The 23,305-nt window shown below is 24.8% G+C and overlaps 5 protein-coding genes across 5 annotated transcripts; 3 read left to right on the top strand and 2 right to left on the bottom strand.

Annotated features, from left to right (window-relative positions):
• Window positions 1-94: 94 nt before the first annotated feature.
• Window positions 95-5,997, top strand: LOC128964614 (fibroblast growth factor receptor-like 1). The gene is made up of 9 exons (XM_054311242.1): window positions 95-166; window positions 1,960-2,202; window positions 2,321-2,371; window positions 3,900-3,986; window positions 4,616-4,888; window positions 4,952-5,070; window positions 5,145-5,325; window positions 5,414-5,473; window positions 5,548-5,997. The coding sequence occupies exons 2-9, from the start codon at window positions 2,055-2,057 to the stop codon at window positions 5,955-5,957; spliced, it is 1,329 nt and encodes a 442-aa protein (XP_054167217.1). The 5' UTR covers window positions 95-166; window positions 1,960-2,054; the 3' UTR covers window positions 5,958-5,997.
• Window positions 5,998-6,658: 661 nt separating this feature from the next.
• Window positions 6,659-7,480, top strand: LOC128964563 (39S ribosomal protein L40, mitochondrial-like). The gene has a single exon (XM_054311190.1). The coding sequence runs from the start codon at window positions 6,733-6,735 to the stop codon at window positions 7,315-7,317; it is 585 nt and encodes a 194-aa protein (XP_054167165.1). The 5' UTR covers window positions 6,659-6,732; the 3' UTR covers window positions 7,318-7,480.
• Window positions 7,481-8,075: 595 nt separating this feature from the next.
• LOC128964883 (uncharacterized) lies at window positions 8,076-10,114 on the top strand. The gene is made up of 5 exons (XM_054311537.1): window positions 8,076-8,095; window positions 8,146-8,233; window positions 8,304-8,751; window positions 8,849-8,986; window positions 9,387-10,114. Exons 3-5 carry the CDS (start codon window positions 8,451-8,453, stop codon window positions 10,112-10,114), a joined length of 1,167 nt encoding a protein of 388 aa, XP_054167512.1. The 5' UTR covers window positions 8,076-8,095; window positions 8,146-8,233; window positions 8,304-8,450.
• A 59-nt stretch (window positions 10,115-10,173) lies between these two features.
• LOC128964882 (ATP-dependent RNA helicase DHX33-like) lies at window positions 10,174-13,207 on the bottom strand. The gene is made up of 13 exons (XM_054311535.1): window positions 12,341-13,207; window positions 12,184-12,269; window positions 12,028-12,113; window positions 11,860-11,939; window positions 11,584-11,783; window positions 11,332-11,497; window positions 11,208-11,276; window positions 11,053-11,141; window positions 10,917-10,983; window positions 10,743-10,847; window positions 10,473-10,670; window positions 10,306-10,415; window positions 10,174-10,234 (listed from the first exon to the last, which is right to left on the bottom strand). The coding sequence occupies exons 1-13, from the start codon at window positions 13,106-13,108 to the stop codon at window positions 10,195-10,197; spliced, it is 2,064 nt and encodes a 687-aa protein (XP_054167510.1). The 5' UTR covers window positions 13,109-13,207; the 3' UTR covers window positions 10,174-10,194.
• A 7,270-nt stretch (window positions 13,208-20,477) lies between these two features.
• LOC128964754 (ribose-phosphate pyrophosphokinase 2-like) lies at window positions 20,478-21,645 on the bottom strand. Its single transcript, XM_054311391.1, has 3 exons — window positions 21,612-21,645; window positions 21,133-21,515; window positions 20,478-21,050 (listed from the first exon to the last, which is right to left on the bottom strand). The coding sequence occupies exons 2-3, from the start codon at window positions 21,511-21,513 to the stop codon at window positions 20,478-20,480; spliced, it is 954 nt and encodes a 317-aa protein (XP_054167366.1). The 5' UTR covers window positions 21,514-21,515; window positions 21,612-21,645.
• Window positions 21,646-23,305: the final 1,660 nt, after the last annotated feature.

Genomic DNA, 23,305 nt, shown 5'->3' with positions numbered 1-23,305 from the left:
TATCAATGTTGTCACTGTTGTTGTTGTATGTTATCGTTAAACTAAACAATGGCCAAAATTGCTTATAAATGTGATTTTATGTTAAATAACTTATTTTATTATCGTTTTCATCGCATATTCAATGTATTCATAATTATATTTATCATCATTCATTTATGTCATAATGGTTCGTATATTTATTTGTTTTATCATAATTTATAAATATTCAAAATGTTTTGTAAAGCTCTAATAATTCAAAAAATATTTTTGTTATACTATTAATTATATAAGTTGAAGCAATTTTATACTTATGTATGTATATATAATACATATGTATATCATATTTGTGTATGCTACTGTAAATATATATTTGTGACCATAAATTTATATATGAATATAACTATAAAATAATTTATATATGATATTAAAACATTTTAAATTTAAAGTTTTTATGCAACAAATTATAAATTTTAATATATATAAAAATACAGGTATTACCTAACAGTAAAAACTTAATTATTGTAAAAAATAGTGCATAATTAAAATTTTTGATAAATAAAATAATAAAATATTTATGTTTACAATATATAGATATATATTTATCATATTATATTATAGGTAAATATTTACTTATTTTATGTTAAACTTTACTTAAAACTATTTTTAGCTTTTTAACCAACTATTTATAATTTGAAATGATTACAAATATTTCTTACAAGTTTTAATACAGAATAATAATTATTAACAATAATATATTGGTTAAAATACAAAAATGAATTCATTATAAATAAACTCATAATTGTGTTTCAATTTTATAAAATGTCAATTTTCATTCAAAAACACTATCCATTGGCTTTCATACTCTTTCTATTAACAGTTACAATACCAGTAGCTTTAAGCGATAGGAATAACATATCACTAATGCATTCAAACATCAGTTTACACAGTACTTCCAGATAATTAATAATCTAAAAAAAAAAATAATTTTAAATAATAAACATTTTAAAGGTCAGCACATAAAAAATAAATTTCTAAAATTTATATGATAATTATTTTTAAAAAATAAAATGTAAATTTTAATTATTAGTAGTTATAAAAGCAATGATCTAATTATGTATCCAAATACTATTTCGCATAATTAATTTATAAAAAAATATATAATTTATAAGTAAAATAATATAAACTTATGAGTATATAATTAATTACTAGAATAATTTGTCGCTAATTAAATAGATTATACCTGTATAATTAAATGATTAATGTAAAAGTAGTATTAAATTATCATACAATACAGAAATATTAAATAATTATTTGATAAATCAAAATATATTTAATAATAGTATGTCTTTTATAAAAATAAGTGACCATTAAATAAGCTATTAGTGATTTTGGACAATGATTTATAAAATTTTATGGCTTTTAGTTCATTAATTAATGCRTTACTTGTTATGAATGCACTATTATTGGGCACTTTTACTATACACTTGAAAATTTTGTGTAAACTAATGTATTATCTCTTTTCACTGTACAATACAATCCAAACAAATGTTAAAATCTGCAAATTTTGAGTATTTAGTACTCATTACTAATGGAAATACATTGTTAATGCTTTACTAATCCTTTAAAAGCTTTAAACTATGCATAGTATGCACAATGTATTGCAATGCATACAATAAGTTAGTCTATAGTGTCTACACTTTGACACTACCTATTGACAGGTGTGTTGTTATAATGATTGACCAAAACTAATAATACAACTCAATAAATACAAACAAATGAATGCATTGTATTAAATGAGAGACACTGAATGCACTACAACTATGAATAATAATAATATCAATAGTTTATTACTAATATAATTTTATAATTTATTGTATCCAATGATAAAAGATAGTATTAATAATGGCATAATAATTATATACAATTATTATAATTATGATTTATTTATTTTTTATAAACATTTCAATTTTGAAACATTAGCCGAACCGCCAAAACTTTTTGCAAAGTATTTGGGAAAAAGTGAGCGACGAGTCATCAAATTGGGAACCAATGTATCGCTTCAATGTCCAGTCGATATGTCTGAAAACGACGATATTTACATCGATTGGTATAAAAATGGAAATCAGATCCAAAGCTATGATAAAAGAGTGCGAATCACAAACTCTGGAATTCTTAAGATTAAGAATTCGGTGACAGAAGACACGGGAAACTTCCTTTGCACTGGTCTTTAATGTCTTTAATTATATTTATTTTATCTTTAATACAGTATTTAAGTTATATTTATTATTTATATACTGTATTAGTTATCACTAAAATTTTAACAAAACTTTTCTAAATTTAGCCGTAAATGGTTTCGGAAGCGTCAAGTTTTTATTCACAATTACTGTATTAGGTATGTGTTAAATATATACAATATGTATATTATAATATATAAATATTTATAAGCTATTATCAAAATATTATAACCTAACTGTCAACTCATCTCATCTCAAGTAAACACATATGACTTTTCAAATATTATTATAGTAAAAACAATTTACTCAGTATTATAATTTTATTATTATATAATTAATACAATATATTTTACAATACTAAAATATTAATAACCTATAAAATATAAGTATTACATAAAATTTACTGTATTTTTAGATATTCAATATATTTAAACTACAAAATATACATAAAATCATTTGAAATTACCAATACTTATATGATTGTTAGGTTGTTATTAAAGTATATACAGTATTATAAGTGTTGCATTAAAAGTACTTTATTTTTAAAAAATATTGTATAATAGCTAAAATATTTTAGAGAATACATTATCAATAATAAAATAATAATAACAATAATTTATTGATATATTTATATGCATAATATATTGGTAAATTATTTCAATTTAGTAATATTAATGTTACACAATAAAATTATTAATATACAGGTATAAAAGTTAATTGTTATATAGCAATTGTTATTTTTAATGTTTATTTGTATATTATTATACAGTATAATAAAACTTAAATATAAAAGTACTTTTGCTTTTATGTAAAGAAAACAATAAATAATTGAATTATTTAATTAACCCCACAATGTGTTTACTTTAACGACATTAATTCAATACTGTCTTACATTTAATTCTTGATTATACTGTTTAATAATCGAGTAAAACAAAACAATTACTTTACTTATAGTACAGAATAATGTAATTTATATGAATAGTACACTTGAGATGCGAAATCACTATTCTTATCATTTCTATTACATAATTGTCGTTCAAATAACTAGTTGTAGTAATGTATAAACATTAGTATTTTTAGCAAATCGTAACAGTAATCCATGAAATAATAACCTGAAATAAATCTAGAAATTTGTATTTTTAATGTATAGATACTTTTAAAAAAAAACTAATATTAATTATTGAATATTACTGAATATTAAAACTATTTATTGCAAACTAGAATATAAGTAATATTATTAAGATATAAAATGAATTATAATTTTATTGTTGTTTATATTTTAATTTATATTAACAAAAAATATTTATAAATATATTTTTAAACCATGATTATAATATGTAGTATATTATTATTAAACGTTATATTAAGAAAAAATTATCAATTAATTATATTAATAAGATTATTTTTTGATAGAAATTTAAGATTAAAATTTTTAGATAAAAATAAAATAAGATATTTTTTGTGTAATCTTTTCATCGAAAACACAGAATTTATTGGTATATACTGTACTATAAACTAACTAAATTTAGAACAACTATCTATAAATTTAATTAAATAAAAGTAGTTTTTTCACAAAACATTTATTTTGATGATATTATTACCATATATTCTTAAATTGATTTTAACTTTAGATACTCGTTAATAATTAATGTAAATAAATATATTTTTATAATAAATTAATAATAGATGAGAACTACAGTGATATCGCATTAAATGAATATTTGACGAGAAGTTCATCAGATTTAGATCACTCAAAGACAACTGAATTTTCAGGTTTGAGTTTGTTTTGTCACTCAATATATTTCTATATATTCTAATATACTCTATATTTCTATGTAACTCTTATTTCACATATGTTTGCTTAAAATTCCCATTTGTTTCCTATTTGTTTTGTTTTCATTTAATTTTATAAAGTAATACAAATTGAGTGTAGTTTTTGAAAGTAAATAGAGATAAAGTATAAATATTTGTAAATATTAGTGTTATTTTAGGGCAAAGACATTAAGTGTTTTTCGAGCCATCTTTCCATACTCTCAACCGTCCTCTCTATATATTTATCACATAATATTTAAAGATATTATTGAAATATTTTACTCTTATTAACTCTCTCTCTTTCTCTCTCTCTCTCTCTCTCTCTCTCTCTCTCTCTCTCTCTCTCTCTCTCTCTCTCTCTCTCTCTCTCTGTCATAACATCCTCTTAAGTTAATGATTTAATAAATTATAGATTCATATTATATCTAAACATTGAAAATATACTAAATAACTATAGACTTAAAGCAAACATTGATGATAATAGTGTATCAAAATTATGATTGTTGTCTATATTTTATTCTAAAAATTACAATTCAAATGATAATCATTTGTAGGAAACGGAAATAACATTTCAATTTTACTTTTTATAGATAAATCTCATCAATTATCCAATACATTCAAAGAGGTGCCAAAAGTTATAATAAGTAAAACTGGAAGTGATTTAAAATTGAAATGTATTACTAATGGGAGTCCAAAGTTATTGTCTGTTAAATGGTTTAATAATAACAATGAAATGACAGCACACGGAGACAACTCTTTGATTATGAAAAACTTAAATTCTGAAGACAGCGCTAACTATACGTGTCAGACAACCAATCAATTTGGTGTAACCATTACTAACAGATTTATTCTCAAAGTTATTGGTAATATTGTTTTTTTCAAACATTTACATTAAGTTTATTGTTTTAATGTTGTTTTTTCTTCAGATCAACCAATTGATAAGCCTTACATTGAAGGTAACGATCCACGAAATACTAGTGCACCCATTGGTGCTGACGTAACGTTGGTCTGCTCTGTCCGATCCGATGCGGCGCCAAATATTGAAGTAAATTAATTATTTTAATGATTGAAATATTTTTAACCTATTTTATTGAAATAAATTTTTTTTTATATAATCAGTGGCTTAAAAGTATGAACTCAATCAGTGATTTTGGTGAAGAAAATTTTCAATACACTAATTTCAAAGGAGAAGATTATCGGATGCTTACCAATGAAGTCGTACAGACATCAGATAATTCATACATCAGTAACTTAATTATCACTAAAGTTAATGAATTAGATGCTGGAAAATATGTGTGCCGTATGTTTTACATTCAAATAATCTTAAAAATTATAATTGTTTTATTTAAATAAAAATAAATTGATTACAAATAATTGTTTGGTTATAGTGGCTGGCAATGAACAGGGTTCTAATTATCGAAATGCTTTTGTAACTGTATATTATCCAGGTCTGTTATATTTTACTAATTAATAATTAAATTTATCAATTATCTAATATTTGATTATATATTTGACTTTACAGTACAAGTAAATCAAGTGAATGGTATGATGAAGGAAGAGACAGCACTTCCTGTGCCAATTGTGGTGGCATTTGTGTCTGTTTTTGTTATTATTTTGTTAGCATTAGTGGTTTGGATGTCCACGTGTTTGTGCCAACAGACAGACAGACCAACACAAGTACCGGAATCGGTGTACGATATGCCGGCCAAACATTCACGTTATATATCATCAAATGCGAGCTTATCCTATAATCAAATGGTTGTCAACAATAACAGGAGTTGTATGCCGTCCAGTGAGTTGAGAGCCTCATCCCCTCTGTATACAGAAATCCAGAGCACAACTCCAGAGAAACCCCTTACAAATGTTTACCAAATGTATACAAATCTTAAGGATGTGAAGACACATAACAAACCTTATGGTTATTTATGTTGAGTCTCGAGTCTCACGTCTTTGTTGTTAATCACCAATAAGTCTAGTCTTTAGTTTTTTTTATAAATACAATACATTTTTTCATAACAAACATCTGTTTCATATAATTATAATTAATGTAATAATTATTTTGTGTAATGATTTTTATAAATATATTGATTTTCTAACATCACTTAATATACCGCAATATTATTGTAATATTCTATTTAATTATATTGTAAATAATTTTTTCAATATATTATATGATAAAATAAAATTTATATAAATAAATAAAACTTTTATTTAATAATAATACTGTATACAAATTTAGTATTTGAATACACATTTGATTAGTTATATTATTTAATTATTTTTTATATTACCAGTAAATTAATATAATATTTGCATAAATTTATTTCCATATGATTTTTGGTGCTTAAAATTTCAGAAAATTTGTTATAAAATAGTTAATTAAAATTATGAATTATTATTGCAGTGATGTAATACCTATTCATTTGCATAATAAAATTTTACATTAAAATACTTTTGACTAAAAGTTACATAAGTGGGCTCAGGGAGGTATAAACATAACTTGACAAACATTTACTAATATAGTTGCGATATTATACTGTATATAATGTTAATTGAATTCAATTTACCCGTAATTATCGATAGTTTGTTAAATTATGTATTAATAGTACAGTACTTACTATTACTGAGAAAATATGATACGTTATCAATGAATGACTCATTTGTTTATTGACTGTAAAACTAGTAAAGCATTTGATTTGATATATGAATGATATTCTTAAGGATGTCTTCATTGATATTATCACTAAACAAGTTGTTTGTGTCCAATGCTGTCCACACGCGACCCATCTTTACGTCGGCCTGTCTTATGGCTGAACCCATGAGAAAGAAGAAACGAATTGATCCGCAACTGTTGAAGAGACGCGAAGAAAGAAAACTAAGAAAATTAGAGAAAGAGATCAAACGTCTTGAGGCGACACCAAAACAATTGAAACCTATTATTGAATTACAACTAACACCACAAGTAATCAAAGAATTAGAGCAAAGAAAAAGACAAGAAATTAATGACCAGAGTTTGCAGGAATGGCAAAGAATACACAAATTGTGGTCAATCTATAAATGTGAACAAAGATTGGCTGAAATCAAGTCAATCACATCAATGGTTAAGTCACAGAATAATGCACTTAAAGTGTTGAGAAATGAATCCGAAGAACTATATCAGTCGGCCATTAGTATTGACGATAATTTAATACCCTTTAAGACAAATAATGTCAAAAAAGAAACGCCAAAAGTGGAAGAATATGTGCCACCGGACGGCAAAATGAATGATATCACCAAACAGTGGGCCATGTGATGGATCAGACCATGTGATGGATCAGACCATGTGATGGATCAGACCATGTGATGGATCAGACCATTTGTCATCAACAAAAAATTGAAATATAAACTGTTTTTAATTTATATATCATATAATAATAGAGTATATGGTAATGATAATAATACAATGCACTTCATTGGTGTCTAGAGTTAATTAAGTTAAAAATTTTAGATATTTGTAAATATGTTTAGTTAATTAATTTTGATTTTAAAAAATAATAATTAAGTGATTAAATAAAATGAATTAATTATAATTGACGTTAACATAGAAATACAATGAATTGATGTCAACAATAACTTTACATATACTGTACTATCTGTGCCTATAGTTCACTGTAAATATTATTTAATATACAAACTGTAAATTAGAATACAAAATGAATTTTGGTTTGGGTTTACGTTATATTATTTAAAATATATATAAATAATATACATTTTAAAAACATATTTACAAATAAAATAAATAAATAAAATATTTAAAGTTATTATGAAAATCAATATTAATAATATAGAAATTAAAATCAATTTCATATATTAATATCTATTTAATAACAAATACCGAATTTGTTTGGTTTGGTTCTAAAACAAAGTTTTCTACTCTAATACACATTTATTACATCAATTGAGTGTTTGTTTTGATTTCAGAATTGAATATTTTTTTGGACACAAATTGATTGAATGATATATACTGTGTGTTTGACATCACATTCATCTGACACCACATTTGTGTGAAGACATCATTGATATTATCACCAGTTTGTTTGGTCACTGTGTTTGTGAGTTAATCTATTGAATTATCTTATAGTCTGCTGTTTGTCTTTTGGTATGCATTTATAACCACAATATTGACAACAACGACGACAAGTGATGACCAGAAATTGTGGTTACAATTGGTATGTATTGATAATCATTATCTCAAGAGCGCTGAAGAAAACTAATCTAATTGTTTATTTGATTCACTAGACTATCAGTAGACTGTTATTTGTTTGAGACGATAACCACTATATTATCATCAAATTTAATGAAAGATTTGAGTGATATTTGTATTGACAATCATTAGGTGTATATATATAAGTGAAGATCAAATCAAACACACACTCAAAGACGACAATGCAGTCACTGTTTAATCCATTGAACTCTAAGTCTGTATTAAAGATACTATCATTGTTTGGACAACAAAGTGGCTATCGATTGATGAGATCGATGACATCATCGCAAAGAACGGATTTAAGACAACCAATTGATTATCACTTTAACTCATTATTGACTAACAAGAGAGACAGTGCACCTAATTTGCCACATATTAGATGTTATGAAGACATCTTTGAATGTTTGAAAGCAGAGGACAATTCTCTCATCAGAACATTAGATGTCTGTCAATGGGTTCAAGACATTGATAACAGAGAAATTGGTTAGAAAACTGATGGCCAATAAAGTTGATTAACATATGTTATATATATATATATTAAAAATGCATTTATTTTTTGTTTAATTAATCATTTAAACAGATATTTCAACCAATAATCTCAAGTCTACACTACTGTCCACAAAATACTTCACTACCGAAACAATTGACCACTTTTTAAACGTTAAGTACGAAAACATGGGTCCTCTTGATGTGTTGTCTCATGATTTCTGTATTACAGGTATTTTACTTTTTTTTTATTTACACAAATTTATAATATAAATAAAACCCCTTTAATTTAATTTTATAAAATAAGTGATAAATTTATATCATTTTGTTTGTTTGTGATAATGATTTTAAACTATAAATTATTGAATAAATATTTAATTACACTTTTACCAAATATCTCCATAAGGTTAAGTGATTTAAAATTCAGTGAACTTAGAAAATACTTTAATTATAAACCAAATACTATTTCATTGACTGACATTTCAATAAAATTATTTATCGGTAATTATTCGTTGAATATAATGTTTATTTTATTTTGTATTATTAAGTAAAAAACAAAAAATTAAGAATAACTTCTTTAATATATTAATTTTTAAATATTTTTATAATTTATTGATTTTTGATTTATTCAGACGATTTGAAATATTGTGAAGAATTGGTAACTAATTGTGAGTTAATTAACGATTTAGTGATATCTATGAATAGAAACTTTGAATCAAAGATTCGAAACGAAGACGATGTAGTTGTCTATTGTAGGACTATATTAAAACATTTAAAGTTTGGAATCTACGACAAGAAGACTAAATGTCCGGTTAATGAAGAAATCAAGAAAATTAATCTCAAATTTAATATAATCGAAGACCAGATAACAAATGAAATGAGTGGTAGACCTGATATTGTGGTCAAACATAACTCCGGACTAATTGGTGTTGTTTTCGAGTTGAAGTCATTACATATTGGAGACCGTTTGGCGCTCACAAACAAATCGTTTGCACAGTTAGTCGGAGGACTTGTCGCATGTGTTAGTCATAATCATCAACTGTTGTCTCAATTAAAAATTAGTAAAGAATATCAAATACCTATTTATGCAATTCTCGTCACATCTAATATATGGCACTTTTATTCGGCAAATGTGTCAAAATGTTATTTGACTGCATTATCTTCGAGACAATTGAATACATTGAATACCGACAGATCAAGTAGTGATCCGACTCTTGTTATTAATTATTGGCAAAAGAAAAGTGGTTTGGATTGGAATGACTTAAACCAGAGAAGAATAATATTAACAAATTTGTTGTATATAAGAGACATAACACGCAAAACATTTAATATATTTAACAATAATTTAAGTCATATATAACAACATATCATAAAATATTTTTTTATTAATATTAAACAATTGACTGCAACTATACTATAAATATTTGTCAATTTTATCGATTATCCAGAAATCCAGTCTTTGTCGATAACAGTTATATTTCTATTTAAAGTTTAATAATATAATTATTATTATAAACAAAATATTAGTAAAATTGTTTGATTATATCTGACCTCATATAACATTTGGATGTCTGAACTAAATCATTAAAAATAATATATTCTGGTTTTGTACCGAAAAGACAGGACGACGGATGGATAAACACCTCTTGTTTTGTTGATTTCTAACAATAAGCCGACAATAGATATAATGATATGATATTTATTAAGAAAAAACATACGGTTTTATAATAGCCATCCTTTTGTAGTCTCGACACATTCATTATGAGTCCATCGCACAGACATTTGCGGATAACTTCAGTATTATTGGATGAAACCAACGGTATATTAGCCGTAACGCACAGATTTGCCAATTGTTTTCTGATTTCTGTCGCATATTTCATATTATTTTGATGAATAAAATTTTCGAGACACCATTTCTATCAAATAAATAATCAAATTTAAATAATATTTAATTTTTAAATACCGGTATATTTTTATTATATAATTACCTTATTTTCTTTGGCAGTCCTATAGTCTCTGTATATTTTCAACATTTTAATCAAATCTCCTTCACTTGAAATAAACTTTTTGTGTACTTCAGTTGCAAAATCTTTCTGTTTGTAGATTTAGTTTCAATTTTCAAAACAATTATAATAATGTTTACCTTAATTTACGGTAAATACCTGATTGGCCGGAATGTAATAGATATTATCCACTGATAAAAGTGATAAAATAGTAATAATTTCTTCACTAAATTTAAAATTATTCAATAATTTAATAGAATATACTGTATATATATATATATAATTTTAATCATACGTGCAATGATGTAATTTAGATGAAATTATTATTTTTGAATATTTAGGTTCAACTGGAAATAATACCATTGATTTTCCCGTATCCGTCATCTATATTATATAGTAATGATTAGATTATTATAAATAAATTCATTAAATATTATAATTGTGTAATACATAGTAAAGATTGTTTTTGTCTTCGATGGCACCAAAATGAATCAATTGTTGAATTGCGTTAATTATATTCTATAAATTTAATTACAATTTTAAATCAATTTAACAACAGGTAAAAAGTATTTACTTCTTGAGATGGTTTGTCAATAAAATCAAAACTCATGACATCATTAATACCAATGGCTATTAAATGCAACAAAACATTTGCTAAATTACTTCTTTGAATTTCCGGAATCGCATGATCTCTAAAAGTGTTATATTCCTCTTTAGTGTAGAGACGATAACAAATACCACTGTTTTAAATTATAAATAAAAAAATTTTATTTAATAAATATTACGGTAATGTAATAATGTTATTGAATTTAATATCAATAAAAACCTCATTTCCCTTCCAGCTCTACCTGCCCTTTGACAGGCCTGTGCTTTAGATATAGACTGAACTTTCAACGTTTCAAATCCGGTCATTGAATTAAATGTTCGGGACTTGACTTTTCCCGAATCGATCACATATCTGATATTCGGTATAGTTATTGACGTTTCAGCAATATTTGTGGCAAATATTACTTTTCGATGTCCATCCTATATTAATTAATTAAAAGCAATTATATTTAATTAGTTGACCTTAAATAATATATTAGAAATAATTTTTAAATACTTGAATTTTATTAAAAACTTTTTGTTGAATATGTAAGGGAAGAGCTGCATAAAGTGGTAGTGCTATTAATGGATGAGATTCTGTAACATATAATTAATCGACACATAAATATAAAATTAATATTTTATCAATTATTACGGTAGTTATCAAACACAAAATATAGTTAACCTGAAGATAACAGTGGAACCACTTCTTTGACTGTTCTTATCATGGATTCAATCTCCTCCTGTCCCGTACAGAACACAAGAATATCACTTTATCACAAAAATAGACAATTGATTTAAAAACAAAACACTTTTAAAAATGATATATTCTTAAAAATACCCCATTTCTTCATTTTGATGAATTTGAAAAACAGAAACCAGAGCTGAATCCATATAATCGCTTTGTTTTTCTTTCGTATTCATTATCTATTAGTCAGATATTAAGTAATTTCTATGTAAATACATGTTTAAAGTCAATACAATTGAAGATTTAATACCTGAATGGTGTGCTGTCGACCTAATATGTAATGAATGGGTGAATCATTAAAATATTTGGCGAAGTGGTCGCAATCCATTGTTGCCGACATCACTATCACCTTAAGGACAGGCATTTGTTGATTATATCTGAGTTGTTGTGCTTTTTTGATAACACCTAATAGTAGATCCGTCTGAATGGTGCGTTCGTGCGCTTCGTCTATAATAATGACTTTATATTTATGCAAAAGAGGATCACTTATAGCTTCCCGAAGAAGTGTACCGTCAGTTAAATATTTAATTTTTGTCTCATTTGAAGTCATGTCATCAAATCGTACGGCATATCCAACAACAGAACCCAACTGTACATTCATTTCAGACGCCACTCGTGTGGCAATAGAAATGGCGGCCACTCTTCGGGGTTGTGTTACACCTATCATACCATTGTTGTGGCCATTCTTCGGCACGAAATTGGTTTCATACAAATACTGAGGAATTTGTGTAGTCTTTCCCGAACCGGTTTCACCCAAGAAGATGACTGTCTGATACGTCTTGACGACCGAAATAATTGCATTTCGCACTAAACTTATCGGCAAATCATTTGGTTTCACAGTTACCGACATTTCATTTGTCGACAGATGTTTCAAATCGTTGCCAAATGTTTTGATATTTTTGGCCAATTTTTTATTAATTTTTTTCGACTCATTCTTCTTAAACTTCTTCGAGTATGACATCAATTGTTGGCCAAGACTTGAGTTAATTAATGACTCGCAGTTGTCATTCAATTTCATAATTAATTGATTTATTTATTTATCACTCAAAACACATTGCATTTAAAAAACCATTGAATTTAATTGTAAACATAACACACATGTCATACACGCGTCGTAAACATTGTATTCATAAATGTTTGTAAACATTGTGTAAACATAACAATAACGCAATCAATACATTAATACTGTGTTTGACATAACATATAATTAATGTTTGTCTGAATAAAACCAAATAATTATTTATAAGAAAATACTGTATAACATAATAGTAAAACTAATACAATGTTGTAATACAGTACTAAATAATTGCATATCTATTAGATAAAGCCATCAAAAATTTAGATTATCATTAATTAATAAGTTTTTTTCTTGTCTAATATACATTAACATTATAATAAGTATAATTATATATAATAAATAAAGTAATTTAATATTGTATTAGTTTTTTTGTGTGTAATTTATTTGCTAATTATTACTATTAAATTAATTTTATAACTTTTTTCAATGAGTATGTGTTGTACCGAACTTTTAAAAAAAAAATTTTAACCAAAAATTATAACGATTGATTGAAATAATAAATTGCTTAAATACACAAATTAATTATTTTTCTGTATACATATACCGTAAGCTGTATTAAACACACTGTATTAAGCAATGATAAATTTTAAATAAAATTTAATATTAAACTAAATATTTGGACACATTTTTGGCAATTGCAAAGACTACAAAAAAAACTTATATAGAAATATATATATATATAAATTTATATTTAGAAAATTTTATATACCATATAATACTAATACTAATTTTTATTTTTATTTTGTTAATATATTTATGTTTCCTTATGATATAAGTATATACAGTATTCGTAACATATTATGATTTTATACTATATTGAGTGTGTTTATATAAATATGATAAATCAATTGTATAAAAACTTCAACAGAGATCAATTCGGTGAAGAATATAATAAAACCAAAGAAGAAGTGGTGCACAACTAAAGCAGACAACAAGTATTTTAACATTTATCGAGACTATCACATCTGATGGTAACTCAGATGACATATAATAAGCTGATATAGACATCCATATGATTACAATTATAAGACCTAACAATTCTCTCCCCTCTTCACTATTTAATGGATTATATTGTTTGCTATTATAGGTAACCAACACATACTCATATAATATAGTAAATGTGAATAATATATATGCGATTAATAAAACACGAATAACAATGTTAAAGAGATAAAAGCGATTGATAAATGGTGTTAACAATTGAATAATTGATAAAATAGTTGGTATGGAGTATATAATAATCCATAGGATAGCGTCCACATCATTGTGCTGTACATATGTGGCAAATGCAAAAAATATACTCATCATAGCATTTGATAGTTTCCAGTGAATTGCCATCACTTTATAAATGATTTTTGTTTTATCTGCAATTTATAAATAATTCATGTTTATATATTATTATTTAAGTGCTATGCAATATAAAGTTATATATCTGTAAACAATAATTTTGAAGCACTTGTTTTTATGGCCCAATTATAGACTATATATATATATACTGTATTGTATATATACAGTATTGATAATTAAAAAAGATGTTAAAATATAGGTTGTGATAAATTTATAGGGAAGACAATAAACATGAATTGAATTAATCAATAATTGATTGATTGATTAAGAGAACAGAATTCTCAAATAAACTCTTTTAATTTAACAAAAATATCAATTTTTTAATTAGTAATAATATAGAAGAGAATTATAAACTGATTGTTAGGATGTCTAACAGTCATGTGCTAATAGTGCTAACGGTGCTAACGGTGCTAATACTTGTTTTTTAAGGCATTGGGTGGAAAACCAGAACTGGTAGGAGTAGTGGTAGTAGTAGTATGAATGCAAAGCATACATATACAGCATTCTTAAGTCTAGTCCAAAACATGGGGTCAAAAGTTTAAATGCTTCACTTAAACGCATTTTATAAACTTGAATGATCCGGGTTAACAACAGTAGGAAGTTAAGGCACTTTTTATTTAATTTTCATTCAATATTTATCTAAGTTTATTAACACACAACTAATACATATTATTAAAACATTTTCAGTATTATAATATTTGTTATTTTAATAAGAATTATTTATATTTATATATTTTTTAAAATAAACATTTTACAATTATTATTATTAAATATTAATTTTATATTATTAAAAATTCAATTCTTTTATGTTTTATAACATAAGTTTAGAAAATACAAAAGAAAACTTATAATTATAAAAATATACTTAAAAGATAGTAAAACAATAAAAACTAATAGTGATTTTGACATATCATTATTATAGCATAAAAAGTTAAATCATGTAATTCATATAATTATGTGCATCATTTGGTTTGAATGCTTAAACTATTAATATAATATGTTTTAATGGTACTTAAAGGGCTATAGTGTACTACAATAATAGATAATAAGTGCAATTTACTCAATTTACTTGATTTTTTGTTGAAATGACAAATAAGTAATGTTTAAATTAATTGAATTGACGTTATGTTTAAAATGACATTTAAGAAGAGGAAGCGTTTAATGAAGAGAAGCGTTCAATAAAAAGAGTCGACTATTGACTGCTCTTTCAGTGTATTTAATAAGTGTTAAGATCTCTGCAAACGATGTTATTTAATGTTATTTACTGTATTTAAAAAAGTCAGGTATGATAGATATGATGTTTAGGGGACAGGTATGGCATGCATGACAGGCATAGAATACCTAAATATAGAAACTTGTTTCAAAAGTTGCATTCAATGTTAAGGTTAGCCCTAGAATAGGGGCGGAAATTATATGCCATTGAAATGACTGAATCTACTGACCTTATAGTTAACGGTTACCAAAAACTATTACACATTTTACACAATTTTTAGTCATCAAAGAAACCACTGCTAAATTTGTCTTTTATTTTGCGTCCCATTTATTTTGAATGTATTTTCTTATATAAGACTGTCTTAATAGTTACTATTGTTAGTCAAAAAATATTTTTATTGTGTTAACGCTTACTAATTGTTGATCACTTGTAAGTACAGTAAATATATATTTAATTTGTAAAATTGTATATTACTTTAGTCTCAAATTTTAATACATAATAGATGTGTTTATAATTACAAAATTAACCAATAAAAGTGTGATCTTTGGATAATATACAATATTAATTCTTTTTTAAATAAAAAAATATCAACTAATAAATATCTATTTATTAATTTTTTAGTTAAATATGAGTTATAAGTTTCAAGTGATTTTAGTAACACTGCTGTTATGCAGTGTTATGTGTTTTGCAAACCAACAAAACACTGCAAATCAAAGACAAGGAATGACAGCAACTGCTGGAGGAATACTCAGCACTCTTGGATCACTTGTTCCCGGAGTTGTAAGTTATAAGTGATTTCTTTGGTTTATTTTCAAATACAATTATTTCAAATACAATTATTTCAAATACAATTAATTTTATAAAACATGATTATATGCTTACGCTAAAAGATGTATATATATTATAACTATATTTAATGCATATATACTATTGATTAATAATTTTTTAAATGTTAAAACTTAACTCATTGTAGCCATTATAGTACATTTTTATTGTAATGATGACAATAAGTTAAAGCTTAGAATAAAACTTATTATTATAAAAATTGTAAAAAAATAATTTAATAAACAGGTCTCCAATTTATTGCCAATGGTTTTTTTGTTTGGTTTGGGAGCTCTTATGGTTCCAGCATTGGGTATGTATTGAAAAATCTAAACCAAACTACTATACTATTAGACGATTTGATTAAAATTAATGCCTCAATAGGTTTGGGATTATTGTTGCGCGAAGGGAAAAGAAGGTGAGCTCACATAATATTTATTTAAAAAATAAAAAAAATACAATTTAAATGAAATCCCTACTAACTTATTACTAACAATAATACTTATAAACATTTTCAGTAATTATTATAACTATAGGTCATTTCCATCATTTAATATCAATACATCTGCCATTGTTGAGGGCGTTCAAGATGTCTTCGAGAAGGTAATCAAAGCCCTCGACAACGTCGACAAGAAATACAACTAAAACTTATATTTTTTAAAACATTTTTTTATGAGAACGTATACTAAAGTGAAATTCCTATACAAACATTGCTCACTAAAATACATGAATATATATATATTTATGATTTATGTTATTTAATGTTTTCTTGATTTTTAATATTTTATATGTTGTTAAAAAAAGTCATTTATATGCATAACATTTATTATTATAACATAATACTCTAGAATATTACTTTTATAATAATTTGAAAATTTTTATTAATTTAATATTGAACACTATTTATTAATATAACTTATTTATTTATTGATAAATTCATATTACCATTATTATTTAAATATTTTCACTATTCAATTATTCTATCTATATCATTATTTACCAAGATAATTTCAATAAAAATTTTATTTAATGTCATAAAGTATAAAACTTACCAAATGTCGTACAAACTCTTTAAAGCTTTGTATTAATGTTCACTCAAGCGATTCAAACAGTTTTTTCAATGAGAAATAAGTTTCATTGCTTTATATATATCTCTAAAAAATCAATTTGTTTTGTAATTCAAACATTAATTTGTAATCAAATAGTATGCAAACAAAACATTAATTATTAAAACAAATATTTTTTAAGAAGTATCTGTTCAAACAAATAAAAACAAAATAGATTTGTAATATCGTATTACAATTTTGCTTATAAGTTTCAAATTACAAATAATATATATTTGATGTTTATTTTGTTAATTATTTATAAATTTATAATGTAATTCATTCATAAAAAAATAAAACCTGTGAATGTTGAGATATACATAAAATTTAAGTTTTGTTTATTAATTTATATTACATAATAATAATAAAGCGGAAACCAATTCATATATGTATTTAATAATGAATAGAAGTTTAGCGGATACTAATAAGTTATGCCTTTTTGTAAATATTGTAGACTATTGTAGATATTTATCAGTATAACTAATGAACCTTTTTTAATGATTCAATAAGATCTTCGATACTCTATTGTAAATATAATAAACAATAAGATTTTTAAAAATTTATTAGAATTTTTTATGTCGAGACACCTATATATATAAAGGCAGATAAAAAAATTATTGCTTATTTCACAAAATAAAAGTTTTTTAAAAAATGTTTAATTTGCAAATTGCATAAAATTATAGTAATAATACATAAGTTATATATTGTTTTTGTCGTTGCAAATTATGGATAAATTTATATTAAACACATTAATATTTTATATAACATTATTTGGTTCAAAAAACTTAGTATTGAGTTTATCACATAATTCATCGATAAGTCAAAGATCCGCTGATGGCTTCTATGGACCAAATCTTATGGACAGACAGTTTCCCGACGCATCGTTTTTGCGTAAATACGAGATATAAACTTATTATTCAAATATATGTATAACCGATAAAATATAATTAATTGTTTTCTGTAATCAGTTCCTCATTTAATTGTCGGAGTTTTCATTCCGATTGCAGTAATCATAGGAATTGGAGTCGTTTTGATGAAACTTTTTATTATTGGTTTTATGCTTTTCGGTAGAGGTATTACAACACAAAATATTGACAATTGTATTAAACAATAATTAATAATATAAATTGATGTAAAATCAACTACTAATTAGGCGGTTATGGATTTGGACAAAATATTGGTGGATATTATCCGTGGAGAGTTGACACACAACAACAGCAGCAACAAAGTGCAAGATCTATGTTTGACAGAGAGGGAGCACTGATACCTAACTATCTGAGCTCTACTATATGGTCACTGGTAGAGAAAGTGTCGAAATCGTTAGAAAAATTTGAAAAACACAAACTTTAATATTTGTAAGTTTATTAAACATATTTTGTTGTTAACATTACTGATTTTTAATGACAATCTAAAGTTTAAAATTTTTTAAAATAATAATATCAATAAATATGAATAAAATACAATTAATACTGATATTTAATATTAATCATTAACACAATACTTCTAATGTTTAATTCTCTAAAGTGACCATGATCATTGCCATATTTTGTTAGATTTTAATCATTTTATTAAAATTTATAATTAATGTAAGTTAATTAAGAATAAAACAATAAACAGTCTATAATAAATAAATAAAATTATGTTTATATAAAAAATGAATTATAAAATATAAATAACTATAAATAAAATAAATAATGACTTAATAAATATATTTTAATTGGTATCAAATGTTTCGATGTCTTCGTCGTTGATTTCATTTTCGAGCTCTTCTTCAAACTTTTTCATTTTTTCGATGGCTTTTTGAAAATTATTAAACATATTTTGTAAATTATTGGCCCAATTGGTTATCGGAGACCTCTTTTTTCTTATCATATTAGTATCAATTGGACTGTCTTTTGATCCAAACTAATTGAATAAACAAATTAGTTATTTAAGTTTAGATAACTTTTAAATTTGTCGAAATATATCGACAAAAAAACTACTTACTCCTCCCGTAACTGATGACAAAAATAGTAAGAATAATGCGGGCATTGCAATGCCTGTCACTAAACTAGACTTATCCCAGTCTTGTGGTAAAAATGATGACATATACTGTCGGGCAGTCCTAGCAATCAAACCAATTGAATTATCCTTAGGCTCGTCATCGCGGTTTCGGTTCGGGTTTGTTTTGGCGAGACATACGCCGATTAACACTAATAATATGATTGTAATAAATCTAGAAAACATTGTACTAATAGTTATCTAATATCAATGATTTATAAATAAGACAAAATCGTAGAAATAATTGACAAACTTATGGTATGTTTTGCTATGAAGAGAATATCCTCTTATTTATAGATTTTATATTCACTTCAAACCTGTTTAAGACTTGAATTATCTGTTATTTATTAACATTTATTGCTAATTATAAGGGGAAAGCAATTTAGCTATCGATTATCATTGTGTTGACAAACACTTTAGGTAAATGCTATTTAAATTTTGTTATATATAGAAACTAGAAATCAATCAGGAAATAATAACATAAATTGTATTAAATAAATTAAATCAATTACAAATTTATACATTTAATGTAGTTTTTAAAAAAATATTGAAACTATCTTATTTTATATTAAATTATGGGCGTCAATGACCTTACAATAAAATTAGAGATACTTTATATACAGTACCTGAAGCAACAAATATGATAACTTTCATTATCAATTTATATTATTAAATGTTTTAAATTATAAATATAATTTAAATTATGTTTTTTGAAAATATTTTTTTTAACATATAATACAGTATAATACTTATAATATTCAAATAAAATATAAAACACAAAAAATCATGAATTGGGAACATTTAAAGATAGATCTGAAATGGATTGTCCATTAAATATACGATTGATTGCATTTGCAAATACATTACTGACATCAATGACCACCAGTTTATTACAGCGCTCTTTATTAAGATGCTGTGGGACTGTATTTGTGACAACAAATCTTTGTAAACACGAATTGTTTATCAAATCAAACGACTGTTCACTCAGTACTCCGTGTATTACAATTGCATAGACTTTCAAAGCGTTTGATTCCTCAAGTTTTTGTGCGGCACTGACTACTGTCCGACACGTGTCGGCCAAATCGTCCACAATTATGACGACTCGTTTTTTGATATCACCCACTAATACCATGGATTCAATTTGTTTATTTGATTTATTCTTATGTTTATGAATTATAGCAAAATTAAGTCCCATTTTAGTGGCCAATGAAGTGACTCGTTTGGTTCCGCCGGCATCGGGCGATACTATGACTGACTTTTCCCAATTAGGAATCGACTCTTTAATATACTTAATAATTAATGATTCAGCAGTTATATTGTCGACCGGAATATTGAAGAATCCCTGAATTTGAGGCGACTTTTTGATAGAAATAATAAATTTATAAAATTAGTTTCTATTTGTTGCATATCTAATACAGTATAACATTGTGTTTGCATACATGCAGATCCATTGTGATAACACTGTCCACTCCCGATACCTGGAGTAAGTTAGCAAATAGTTTGCTTGTTATAGGAGATCGAGATTTTTGTTTTTTGTTTTGTCGGGCGTATGGAAAGTACGTTAAAACGACAGTGATTTTGTGAGATGAGACCAGTTTGCAGGTGTGGCATATGATCAACAGCTCCATTATGTCATCATTAATACAATTACTCTTCGATTGAATTATGAATATATGCTTTTCTCTTACGGATTCATTGATCTCAAAGCTGGTCTCACTGTCCGGATATCGAGTAACCAGTGAATCAGTTACTCGTATTTTCAATTTTTTAGCAACACTTTCGGCAAACGAGTAATAAGTAGAGCCACTAATTATATTCATATCTATTTGATTAATGAAAACAATTAATTAACATAAATAGCTTTTTATTAATTATCCAAATTGACTATTGCTATCATTATTGTTCAATCTTTACATACCATTAATATTTTTATCAAATTGTTTAAATATATGGTATGCAAAATTGGGTTTCAGTTATTATTTGATAGTAGTGTAAATTTAATTATTAAAATTTTTTTATTGATCATTATTGAATTTCAATAGCTCGCAGATATCTATACATTGTTATTCATTTATGTTGTATATATATAATATGATATTCTGTCATAAATGAGATTATAGTAAATTATATACAAATATTATTTTCTAATTGTTTTCTCTGCGGTATAATTATTGAAGTTTTATTGTTTGCGAAATCATAGTACTTGTACTGCACTTCACAAATAAAATAGATTAAGAATTTATTTCTATGATTAATATAATAGTAATACTGTTTTATAAGTCATGTATAAAAAATCATATAATCTATTATTTTATTTATCTAAAAAAGATTTTATTATAAATATATTTTAGTAAAATAAATTAATGAATTGTTAGTATGATTTTTATTAAATTACTTTAAATTCTAAGTATATTATTAAATAAAATTTATAAGAATTTTTTTTTACTAATAATCGGTTTGATCGACGATCGATTTGATAAAAATTAATTATATTTTACAATTACTGTAATGTTTTTAAGATTATAAGTAAAGATTTTAAATATTTTAAAAATATGAAATTTGATTTTGATAACAATACAAATAACAAAAAATGTCAACAATTAGCTAAATATTAACCATAAAATTAAATAAATACAAAACGAAAGTTCATATTTGATAAAAATTTCTTTGAGTTAACTGAAGCCATGAATTTGATAGACGTTTATATTCATTGATGTTTTCAATTAGAGCCCACCTTTCCATCCGTTTCAATAAAAAAGTCTTACATTAATAGTCACCCGAAAGTGGCAAACAATTGCCAACATTTGTTATTCAACAAAAAATATATGTTTTATTGGATTCATAAGTGAAATGCTTTTCATACACGCATTTATTGTAATCAAATAGTTTGTCATCAAAAGTGATGAAAGGATTTTCACATTTAAAAATTTATTATAAAAAATAAGTGATCCATACATTAAAAGACAAATTATTTATATATAAAAGTTTTGTGTATTTTGTCACTCGTTTTGTCCAATTTTTATGGTTTTAAAAGAGACAACATATAAATAATTTTGAACAGATAGGTATTCACCAGTTTAACCGACACTTGACTCAAACGATTTCGAGTTTGAAGTCACTAAACTTATTAAAATTAAAATTTATGAAAATTAATATTTATAAATAATATATTTATTTCTAATAAAATTTAAATAATGTAAATGTGATAAATTTCATTTAATAAAAAAATAATGTTTTTAATTATAATTGTTTATAGTCTTTGTATTCACCAAATATGTGCCCAAACGTCTACCACATCATCCTATTACCAATCGGATGGTTACCTAAATGACTATTCAAATCAATTTGAATATCAAAAACCACTTTCAAAATACTATTATTTTTTTACTCCACGAACTCAGTCGCGACAACTCACAGAACAAACCGAGAATTTTATTGAAGACCGTGGATATGATTCTTGTATTAAAAAAAAAATATTTTTATATTAATTATCAATTTTTTGTTTTAATTAATCAAATCTTAAATATTTCATTTTAAAAAATAATATCAAATATGGTTTGATTCAGATGAGGGATATGAGGCTAAGTGGCCGACCAAAGTGGTTACCAAAGA

Source organism: Oppia nitens, unplaced genomic scaffold, assembly GCF_028296485.1.
Source record: "Oppia nitens isolate AA-2021 unplaced genomic scaffold, nextdenovo-longstitch-racon4-pilon3 scaffold9_pilon_pilon_pilon, whole genome shotgun sequence".
Taxonomy (NCBI): Eukaryota; Metazoa; Arthropoda; class Arachnida; order Sarcoptiformes; family Oppiidae; genus Oppia; species Oppia nitens.
The sequence above is the reverse complement of the archived record's forward strand: the minus strand, read 5'-3'. Positions and strand labels throughout refer to the sequence as shown.

Coding starts and splice junctions, on each gene's coding strand:
- LOC128964614 (XM_054311242.1), top strand. CDS start 2,055: ATGTCTGAAAACGACGATATTTACATCGATTGGTATAAAAATGGAAAT. Junction 2,203..2,320: donor GGGAAACTTCCTTTGCACTG/GTCTTTAATGTC, acceptor TTCTAAATTTAG/CCGTAAATGGTTTCGGAAGC. Junction 5,474..5,547: donor TGTAACTGTATATTATCCAG/GTCTGTTATATT, acceptor TTGACTTTACAG/TACAAGTAAATCAAGTGAAT.
- LOC128964563 (XM_054311190.1), top strand. CDS start 6,733: ATGATATTCTTAAGGATGTCTTCATTGATATTATCACTAAACAAGTTG.
- LOC128964883 (XM_054311537.1), top strand. CDS start 8,451: ATGCAGTCACTGTTTAATCCATTGAACTCTAAGTCTGTATTAAAGATA. Junction 8,752..8,848: donor CATTGATAACAGAGAAATTG/GTTAGAAAACTG, acceptor TCATTTAAACAG/ATATTTCAACCAATAATCTC. Junction 8,987..9,386: donor TCATGATTTCTGTATTACAG/GTATTTTACTTT, acceptor TGATTTATTCAG/ACGATTTGAAATATTGTGAA.
- LOC128964882 (XM_054311535.1), bottom strand. CDS start 13,108: ATGAAATTGAATGACAACTGCGAGTCATTAATTAACTCAAGTCTTGGC. Junction 11,277..11,331: donor TTGACAAACCATCTCAAGAA/GTAAATACTTTT, acceptor TTAAATTTATAG/AATATAATTAACGCAATTCA. Junction 10,984..11,052: donor TCTAAATTACATCATTGCAC/GTATGATTAAAA, acceptor TTTTAAATTTAG/TGAAGAAATTATTACTATTT.
- LOC128964754 (XM_054311391.1), bottom strand. CDS start 21,513: ATGAATATAATTAGTGGCTCTACTTATTACTCGTTTGCCGAAAGTGTT. Junction 21,051..21,132: donor TTATCACAATGGATCTGCAT/GTATGCAAACAC, acceptor TCTATCAAAAAG/TCGCCTCAAATTCAGGGATT.